The 10,756-nt window shown below is 41.5% G+C and overlaps 1 protein-coding gene across 2 annotated transcripts in view; it reads right to left on the reverse strand.

Annotated features, from left to right (window-relative positions):
• Nucleotides 1–10,748, reverse strand: part of HECTD2 (HECT domain E3 ubiquitin protein ligase 2) — a 72,363-nt gene extending 61,615 nt beyond the window's left edge. Inside the window, exons 1-2 of one of the 2 annotated variants that reach the window (XM_019556167.1) lie at nt 10,497–10,748; nt 5,577–5,706 (exon numbers count right to left, since the gene is read on the reverse strand). In XM_019556167.1, the coding sequence (XP_019411712.1) occupies nt 5,577–5,706; nt 10,497–10,709 (343 nt within the window). In that variant the 5' untranslated portion in view covers nt 10,710–10,748. Of the gene's footprint in view, nt 1–429; nt 516–5,576; nt 5,707–10,496 lie in introns of those variants that run through there. The other variant, XM_019556168.1, reaches the window with a different exon arrangement.
• Nucleotides 10,749–10,756: the final 8 nt, after the last annotated feature.

Consider the following 10,756-nt stretch of genomic DNA (forward strand, 5'->3'; position numbering starts at 1 on the left):
GTGGGGCAGGGGGAGGGGGGACTGGGAGAGTGGGAAAGGCTGTCGGGGGTCCCCCTGACCCTTTACTCACCAGCACTGGAGTCCTAGTGCTGAAACACATGGCCTGACCAGCTGCGTGTTTCAGCACCAGGGCAAGGGGCCAACCATAGAGATGCTCTGGCAGCCAGAGAGTCTCTATGGAACACCTGCCTCCAGTTGCCTCAGGGCTTGGTCGGGGACCAGGCCCTGCCCCGCCTTTTTATATTTTGTTTTTTTTAAACCTAGTTTTCTCCCCACATTGCAGGTTTGCAGTGTGGGGAACATTTTTTTGTTCCTGCACATGCCTGTTGCCCCGCCTCAAAAGAGTTTGAGGAAGGGCAGGAGGCATGTGTGTGCTCATGTGGATGTGCCCTACGACCCTCAAGATTAATTACAGTAATAAAAACCCACCCTCTGACATCCTGCTTTCATTCACAGATTGGAAGATGAAAAAAAGCAGGAAAGCCTGTCTTAACTCCCAGTCAGTTTTCTTCATTCTGAATGACCTAAACTACATGAAACAGAAAGGAAAAAAATATTCTCTCTGACCCTATGGAAGAAGCTACTTGGAAGAAGCTACTGCTGTCAGAAATTGGTTGAAATGGTAGGTTCAGTACTTAGCCTATAACTTCCACCACTCTGATGGCCCGAATTGCTTTAAAACTTTTAGCATCAAATGTACCTTTCTAATTTGTTTTATTTAAATTAAACTGATTTTAATAAATTCAATACAGATGGGAAACTTTAAACTGACAACCTCTGTTAAAATGTAAAGTCACATAATCTATTTTTAAAAAGAAACATGTTTATATTAAATACAGGATATGTTTTTTAATATTAAAAAAATTAATTGATTGATTAGGCACTCTCTCTGCAAGTGAAAGAGTATAGAGTGTTGAAAACCTGTTATTTAAGTTCCATTCAGCAAAAACTCAGAACCTTATGTACCAAGCTGCTAAACCAGTGATAACCTTTTCTTTTCTTATAATATCATGTTATCCTTTTTAGCCTGTTGCTTAGCTACACTGAATACAAACACTTAATCAGAGTATGACAATAAGGGGGTGTCTGCAAATTCCAGTGGAAAAAAGCCTTACTGAGACAAACAGGAAATAATTATTACAGCAAAATTAAAAATGAATAAGTATAGAACAGTGGACTTTCCATCACTTTGAGACACTGAACAGATGAAATTGTCCAAAAATAATCAAAGTGAACAAACCTTGTTTATATTTAATTGGAGAACAGAACTAGAACAATCAAGGTCATTAATAAGATATTTCATTTTACACACATATTGCCTCATTAATTGTTCTGCAAATTCAACCTTTATAACAGATATTACAGCAACTGAACTTCAACCTAGCTTTCATGTTGCATTAGCAACAGTACGTATCCCATTTAATTTTTTTCATAAAAATATAATATTCCTCCCACTTTAACTATCAAACATAATCAAGCATTCATTTATAAGCATTTCTCTACTCAATTTATTTAACAGAATGTCATAATTCACATGCGACTTCTGGAGTATCAATGGAAAGCTTTCAAAATTGTCATTTATTTTAATAAGTATTAGTTCAAAGCACAAAGTTATATCAGACTTTGCTCAATCTACAAAAGATACTCTTTTGTGTCAAACAATTCCCTGGTCCCATAATAACTAATTTTATATACTTAAGTCGTAATCCTGCTACTACCTTAGCAAGTGTTTATACTTTCATGTATCAAATCAGGAAGACTATTCACATGTGTAAAGTTAGATATAAAAGAGCTGCAAGAGTAAATAAAGGAAGAAATATTGTTATGGCCTAAATAAATGTGTTTCTGAATGAATACAATCAAGTTAAAAAATTAAATACACCCTAAAAAGCAGTGGGGTCCAATGTTTTTGATGGACCTGCCACAGATTAAGCCCTACGCCTTCCTTGAATGCCATAGATCTCTCTCCCCGCCTGATTTGCTGCTCTGATTTTGTTCTCAGTCCTGTGCTTCCTATCCTATCTGCTGCTCTCCTTCTTTCCCTGTGGTTCCCATCCTGACTGATGCTCCGCTTTTTACTCCCTGTCCTGCGTTCCCTTGCCTCTCTCTGATCTTCTGTACCACACACAGCAGCTTCTCAAACCACAAGTGCCACAGGCTAGCTTGATGGATTAATGGTGTCTATTGAACAGAGTAACAAACCTTAATGAGGTACAAATAGCTAAGCAACTCTGTTCTAGCATGCTTTAGCTGGCATGTATAATTTGGCTGAAGAGATTTGGAGGCTCAGATGGCAATACTTGGTCTGACCACAGGCTGGATGGTGGTTTCAATCTAGTACCTGGGATCAGCAGAGGGGACACCATCTTGGCATGCAGAGTGGGGTGGGGGACAGCCCAGCCTGAGCCTGGCCCTGTAGAGGGGGGAAGGGACTTCATCCAGGCCTGTGGGAGGGCGGGGGAAGAGCGTGACCTGGCAGGGAGGTGAAGGGCATGGCTCAGCCCTGCAGAGGGAGGGAGGGGGGGGCATGGCTACACCGCAGCTTGGCCCCACAAAGAAAACGGGGCATGGCCTAACCCCAGCCCAGCTCTGCAGGGAAAAGGGGACATGGCTTGGCCCTGTGGGGGAAAAGGTGGCATGTCCCAGTCCCAACCCTGCCCTGCTGGCAGGAGAGAGCATGGCTTGGCTGTAACTGGGTATGCAGGACTTGGTTTTTGGGAATATGGCTGCATTAACAGCCACTGCTCCCCCACTGGCAAATTTTCCAAGCTGTGGAGATCCCCACAGGCCAGATGTGATGGCTCTGCAGGCCATGTTTGATTTGTGGGCTGGAGGTTGAGCACCCCTGATCTAAGAGTATGGACACAAGTACACTTGGAGCCATTTCCAAAGAAGGGCAGGAGACAGGACTCTTGCTCCAAACTACACTGTAGCCGAGTGATTCTTAACCAATCCCCTATCCCCACTGCCCGCCCACTCTTCAAGAAAATAAACATAATGCAATATAATGTGCAAAAATATATTTAAAAATTAGTTTCTGAAACACAGTGCCATTCAAATCACAAAAGTTAGGAGGGGTGCCTCAAGTGCAATGAGGAGTGCCTTGATTCCAGAAAGGTTGTGAATCACTGCACCAGTAGTTGTGGCCTTACAGTTTCATGGAGATACAAATGTAGCAAAACAGCTCCAATTTTAACACTGTTTCATCCCAAGTTGGAGCAGTTTTGCTTCATTTGTATCACTCCCAAGTTGTTCTGATAGCTACATGTAGACATAACAGCTCCTGGACACTCCCAATCAACAGCTGCTCTTTTAAAGTGGTTCCAAATGTATGCATGTACTCAATGCAGATTTCTGTTGTCCTACCTTATCCTAATAAACAAACCAATAGAACTTGGCAAATGGCTTGTCATCTGTCCATGCCACCCCACAGCATAGGTGACATGTAAGTGCTGAAAGTAGGGAGGGGGTGGCACAACTCCGTGCCACAACCATAGTGGGGGTCACAACTCTGCCACCGTCCCCACTGCTGCTGGGCATTCAGGCTGTAGCCCCATGCTCTGCCACTGGTGCAGGAATTGCTCTGCCACCACCTCCACTGCTGTTGGGTCCTGGTTCCAGCCAAGCTGCGTGCAGCCCGTGCCCCATTATTGGCACAGAAATCTGAGGGGGCACATACCCCCAATGCATCTCGAATGCTGCACAGACATCTGAAGTGACTTCTCCTCTACAACTGTATGCTGTAATAACTATAACAAAAACATATTTATATTCTTGATAGAAAGCTGGAACTTTGGCACTCCAGAGGTATGAAAGCTATTCTTTACATATACAAATAGCTATATCAAAAAAAAAAAAATCTTAAATTTCATGTTGAAGCATCTCTTTGGCGTTAATGCAACTGTGTCCGCAGTCTTTCAAATGTGATACAGATTTTCGTATTGGCAATTGAGATTGAACTGTTTAGTTTTTCAGGGGAAGTTAGAGGTTTATAGTAGAATAGAAAACAATGGGTCTTTTGACACCAGGAAGATAAAGAGTGGTTTCGGATTCTGGAATAAGTATTAGCTGCACTTCCATTAAAAATGGTTAGTAGTGAAGTAGTTATTGACAGTTAAACTCTCACCACTGTTGTCCAAAATTAATACAATAGATATTTGAAGAGAGTATTTTAGTTCTTTCAGAGTTTCACAGACTGACAGCACTGCATTAGCTTACGTGTATTAGTTTATGTGTATTATATTATCACAGAAATGAAAGGAATGGTCATAAGTAACTGGTTGTAGCTCCCTGGTTCAGGGCCCCTGGTTCTAATAAAAGTTACAGTTGCTTGGCTGTAGCCCTAAATGACCATATTTTAGTAGAGGTAAGGGTGCAGATCTGACCTGCTTAATGAAATACCACCCCATCCCTAACTCATTTGGCCCTGTGTATAACAAACTGCCTTGTAGCTCTATCAGCAGAGAGTTCTCCTTTAGAGATAATTCTCCATTAGTCTTCTCTAATTTCTTAAAGACTGTTTTGCTCTCCTTGCATGGTGCAAAGTGACCTAGGCAGACTGGAGAATCCTAACCAAAGTAAATGAAGACAAACTGCAGATCCAAGGGGTCACACCAGCCTTTTGTATTTCAAGTGTTCCATTATTTTTGCAACATTAATCTGTTCAATAAAGAAATAACTTTCAGTTTTAAAGCTTCTAATACACATAGCACTGTATTTTCAGAATGGCACTCAAAAAGTAGCACAGGATCCAATGCTGCAAGAATAAAGGGTGTTTACAGACGTGCTCCGTGGGAGGGGGGGCACTTTAATTAGAGTGGCTCTAATTAAAGCACCTGGAGTATAATGTGTAATAGCCATTTTTCAGTGTGGGGACGCTGATACACATGATGCTGGAGACTGCTGGAGTGCGGCAATTACCACCACTCAGAATGGTTCTCCTTTGCTCACTGCTCAATATACTGCACCCCCTTTATTTCCCTGTACTGGCTTTCCCTTCATCGCCACAAATACAAAATCACTATATCTCATTTTCAAAACTCGTCAGGATTTAACTTCATATAATTCTGTGTTGAGACTGACCTTTGGCACTCTGTGAAAACAGAAGCCCTTATCACCCATTTCCCTACCCCACAAATACCTGTTTTCCCATTCTGACACATTATATTACATTTATACAAAAAGAATAATTGAAAAGCCATGTTACTTTAGTTTAAGAACCTCTTTAAAACCCACTTCTGCCATGATACTGACCAAAATCTGCTATCTGACAACAGCAAAGCCGGTGTCAAGCTGTGATTATGACTACCAATTGGCCTACTATATAAAGAACTGTTCATATCACTTGTATACTTAAAAACAGTGGATAAATACACAGGACTCCATCCACATAACTGCCTCATTTACCTGTTAGAGCTAGTCTTTCAAGATGCAAGCTCTTCACGAATAGACTCATTTACAATGTGCTTGGATAGTGACCACCATAAAGAGAAACTTGAAGCAATAAAGACGTTCTTACATTACTATAATATAAACAGTAACCAATGACTGAACAATACCGATTTCTATATTCTTACCATTTTTGATGTTGGGCATAACAGGCTGTGTAGGTGAACTACTGCTTTCAGTGACTTCTTTCTTTTGGTTAATAGTTGTTAAGAAATTGCTGAACGTGGAAAATTGAGTTTTGGCTCCTCTCTCCAACCCCTATACACAGGAAAAGTATATACAATAAAGCACTAATATCTATCACTACAAAAGTAATTTTACTTATTATTTATTACATGGAACACTTAAATACTGGATTTTGAATAAGAAATAGTAACATTAATACTTAAATATTTTCAATACATTTCTTTCCAAATGAATAATGAAACTCAACATAAAACTACTTTCCATTTTTTCTATGCTTTAAAATCTGTTGAGTAATTTATAGCCAAGTTTTACAGACAAAGTGCGAGTAGCAAACAATATGGCTAGAATGACCTCAACTTCTTGTTATAAACTCCTGCAACTTAATTCATAATTATCTTTGTATTACTTTGCTGCATTCAACTCAGTTATAGTACAGTGTATTTCACACTCCTACATCAAAACAACATTATGTATTAAGGTTGTTTTTAGAGCTGAGCCTAAAAATAAAATCTGGTATTTAAAAAAAAATATCCCCATGTGGCCAAGAACTGTTATGTGGGATGCTTGCTGGTAATGTAAAACTACTAGCCAATTAGAAGGCCAGTGACTCAAAAGTTTTCAGTGTTGACTGTCAGTCAACTTATGAATAAAAGGTTAATGACTGAACATTTTCCAATACATCAAAAAAGCTGCTTCAAGATCTGCCTGTGCTGACAGGAAAGAAGCTGAATGAACCATTGTCCCTTGCTGTAGATATAATAAGTTTTAGAAATCAGCACTGAATCCAAATGAGGCACTATGATGGAACTTGTAAGGGATGGTTTACGTCTTTCAATCTCAAACAAGCAGGTGTTAAATATTTTAGCCCCCTTGAGAATAATACTTTACACTTTTGCAGGGTTTTAAAAAGGAAATATTATCCCTATTTTAAAGCATAATGTTAAGCAACTTGCCCAAGGTTACATAACAGATCCATAACAGGGCAGAAATCCAAAGCCTTAACTCATGTCTGACACAGACAAATTCAGTTCTACTGTGTTTAGTGATTTACACCCATTGTCTTGTCAGTGATGATTCTGATCCTCATACTAGTCCAATGGTTAATCTGATCAACACATCCAACCATGTTGTTACCAATAAAATGGCATTTTTTTTAGTTTTCTACATAAAACTAAACATTTTATATCTACCAAAAGTCTAAATCCCTTATTTATTGTTTATTATTCATATTTTATAGTATAAAATTACTAGTGTAATATCCTACCCATATCTTCTCCCCTCTGGAGAAATAATCCTGTAGTTCTAGTCCTGAGAAGAGCTGCAAGTCCACAGATGCATTCTACAGTAACCTCAAAAGCCTCAGCAAGGCCCAGAGATATGCACATTTTAACCTGGCAGGAGTCGGAATACTGCTGGAAATTTTATATCACCGAAAATTTTACTGTGCTTATACAAAAGGTCATTTTTCTTGGTCCATAACTCAGCCAAAACCATACAAGTTTAGAATAGCAGGACACTGAACTTCAAGACTACCATATTTCCATTTCCAACTTCAAACCCTTAACATACTAAAGATATTAATATGGCAGAAGAAAGCGTCAACATGCAAAGTGTCAGACAACCACACAAACTGGAATGGCATTTTTAAAGACTAAAGCAAAGAAAAACTAAAATATCTTCTCTGCATCTTCCATACAAGTATCTGTATATACAAGATAGTAGGTCTTCCCCACAGCCTGAGGGAAAAATATGCAGGAATCAGCCAGTGAAAGTAAAGGGCACTTTGAAATTAAACTGACTCTCAAGAAAGGCTATGATACCATTAAAATAATTTCTGGAGCATACAAACTGCTTTTCTGTAGACCTGCTGCTCAACCAGTCAGCCCCTAGCCCGTACTGGTATGCGGGACGGTTCCATCCTAAGTGTAGGACTTTGCACTTCTCCTTGTTGAACTTCATGAGATTTCTTTTGGCCCAATCCTCCAATTTGTCTAAGTCGCTCTGAATGCTAGCCGTACCCTCCACCCTATCTATTACTCCCCCCAGCTTGATGTCATCTGCAAAATTGCTGAAGGTGCACTCTATGCCATCTTCCAGGTTGCTTATGAAGACACTGGGAAAAAAATGGCCTCAGGTCCTACCCCTAGGACACTCTACTTAATACCAGCTGCCACCTAGACATCGAGCCATTGATTACTAGCCTCTGAGTCCAATGCCCCAGCCAGGTTTCTAATCCACCTTATAGTCCAGCCTATACTTGCTTAGCTTGCCTGCAAGAATGTTGTGGGAGACCATACTAAATACCTCGATTTTAGCAAGGCTTATCATATCCGCTGGTCTCCCTGCACCCACAGGGCCAGTTACCTCATCATAGAAGGCAATCACATTGATCAGGCATGACTTGCCCTTGGTGAATCCATGCTGACTGTTCCTAATCAACTTCTCTTTCACCACTGTTGGCTGCCCACCTCCTCCCCAAACGGTGCTGCCTAGTACAGTAGTCTTGGAGCTGATCTTGCCTGTGAAGCCTGAGGCGAAGAAGGCACTGAGCACTTTAGCCTTTTCTGCATCCTCCGTCACAAGATTATTAATAAAGAGTTTCAAAAGGGTTAAACCCCACATGAAGTGGGCAATACATTGAAAAGTTACCACCTCACCTCTCCAAATTTATCCCAAGCAAAAGTAGTCACTGAAGTTAATCTCAGGCAAGAGGAGATAGCCAAAGTAGTAAAGGGAGACTTGGGGGACTAAGTTTAGCACACTGAAAGGAAAGAAGATGCTAATCTAAACGTTCTCTGAAAACATTTAAGCTCCCAAGATACCTCTTAAAAAAATGAAAGGTCAAGCAAGAACCTTCTTCCCTATTTCCACTTGACTTTTTGCTTTGAAGGATCACAATGCAAAGAGGTAAAGCCAGAATTAAAGATAAATCTTTTATCCAAACATAATGCCAGTCTTTGAGCTGTGACAGTACCTCCCCCCATACACCCACAGGGGAAAAATTGCAGTGCAGTTGGCAGCATCCTTGTTGAGTATTACCTTTTCTTCATTTGCCACTGAAACTGGGACTGTTTAAGGAAAATGATATGCCTTCACTCTGGTAATCAGTTCAAGGAACAACCACAAGACAATCTATCCATGCCAGTTACACAAGTACTGAATGGATTTCTAATACAAGGAACATGAATGTGAAAAAATCTAAGCAAGATTTTCTGGCATTACAAAGCAGAAAGGTTCATTGTCAAAGCAGAACATGTAAGACATGCTACTACATGACTATTGCTAAATTGGAGAGAGAAGGTACAAGGACAGGGAAATACAGCTAAAGTTATTTGACTTGCTTGTGCATTTCCATATTTAAACAAAAGTACTTTAAATGGATATATTAAAATGCATACCAACACCATGATTCTGATTTTTGAAAGAAACTAAAATGTTCTAATATGATTTTTTTTTTCCTTAAATTACCAAACCACTATCTTAACTTCAGCTTAATGAGGTTGGGTCGGAAACTCTTCTCTCTCCTTTAAAATATGTGATCTGTGTTTAGTGCTTGAAAATTTGGGTATAAATCACAACTCTGGTGCTATTACCAATTTAAGCACCGAATCTGGCAGCATACTTTCTAAACTTCTGGAATCAGACATCTGGGTTTGATGAAGGGTAAGGTCTGGTGCAACACTTTCCCACAATCCACCAACTTCATCAAAGCTGAGTATAAAGCTTTTGGCTCCATGACTCAGAATGATTCTCAATGGGCGTTATATGCCCATCACTGAAAACATGCCCCAGACGCTGATTTGAATCCTAAACACAAAAAAACTAATCCCAACTATGTCTGTCAACTTCTGAATCGCTAACTGCACCATTCTTTGAAGAATGGAATAAGGATGTTCTAGGCAAAGAGAGACTAGCAGAATGTGGAGAAGTTCACAGTCCACCCATACTACTTGGCTTAACATTGCCATTACTCCTTTACTGTCACAAGCATTATTCACACTCAAAACATTAAAATGGTGTAAAAAGATGAGTTCTGCTAATCTGGATGCCACTTAAACTGACTGAACTAAAAGGCTTCAAACTTCTGAAGCTAAAGGATTAGAGATACGTTCCCTAGAACAAAGCAGCAAAGAATGGTATCTAAACTTGCACGTGCTACTTAAAAACAGAGAGAGACGAATTATACATGAAGAAATCAAAGCTACAAGGTTAAGATATAACCGTTGCATTATAACAAGTTCAGAGATAACCCCACACACCTGCCAAACTAGGGGGCTCTCTGTGAACCCGACAGCACTAATTCTACCACAAAAGTAGGGCAATGTTTAAATGTTTGCTCATCTGTCTTTAAACAAACCAAAGAAGAGATCCATCCTGGGACAATGTTACTGGCTAAAAAATCATTAGTGCCGCTTTCTTTCCAAGATGGCAAATTTCACCAGAAACATACTGCACTGTCATTCATGCCCTACTCTTTGCAGTGCAGCTCATTCATGTGTGCCCGCCAGCAAGGGAAGTGTGGCTACACAGTGCTAAAGAGCAGCACTGGGATGGCTACGGCTGGGGTAGGTAGTTGCATCCATCCCCGGCACACCTGAAGGTGCTGATATTACACCTGCTAGCCAGAAGAAGTGACTACTGTGCTGGGAGCCCAACACAACTATCCCTGCTTCCAAGAATAAATCCATTAAAAAACCCGGGCGAAATAAAACACCCCGAACGCAACCAGCGGGGTGGCCGGCTGCTTGCTGTCCTGGTTTCCGAGCCCTTCTCCTGCCTGCTTCTCAGCCGCAGGGAGGCTCAGACAGCACCTGGCACCGAGTGGACCGAGAGGCGAGGGGTCGCAGCAGCCCCGCACTTACCCCGGCAGCGCTGCCGGCCGCGGGCCGGATGGGAGGCAGCTTCTCCCGCTCCTTCTCCGCCGGGCCGTCATCGTCCTCGTCCGCCCCCTGCCCCGCGGGCGCGGGGACGCAGCTGTCGTTGTTCATCGGGCCGCCAGGCCGCAGCAGCCCCGGGTCGGCGGGTGCGGGAAGCTCGGCTCCGCCGCCGCCTGCCTGCGGGCTCTGCACCGACATCGCTGCCGTCTACAGCGCGGCCTGGGCCGCCACGCGCATCGCCCCCG

The sequence above is a fragment of the Crocodylus porosus genome, unplaced genomic scaffold (genome assembly GCF_001723895.1).
Source record: "Crocodylus porosus isolate Cpor-Errol unplaced genomic scaffold, CroPor_comp1, whole genome shotgun sequence".
In the NCBI taxonomy this organism is placed as follows: domain Eukaryota; kingdom Metazoa; phylum Chordata; order Crocodylia; family Crocodylidae; genus Crocodylus; species Crocodylus porosus.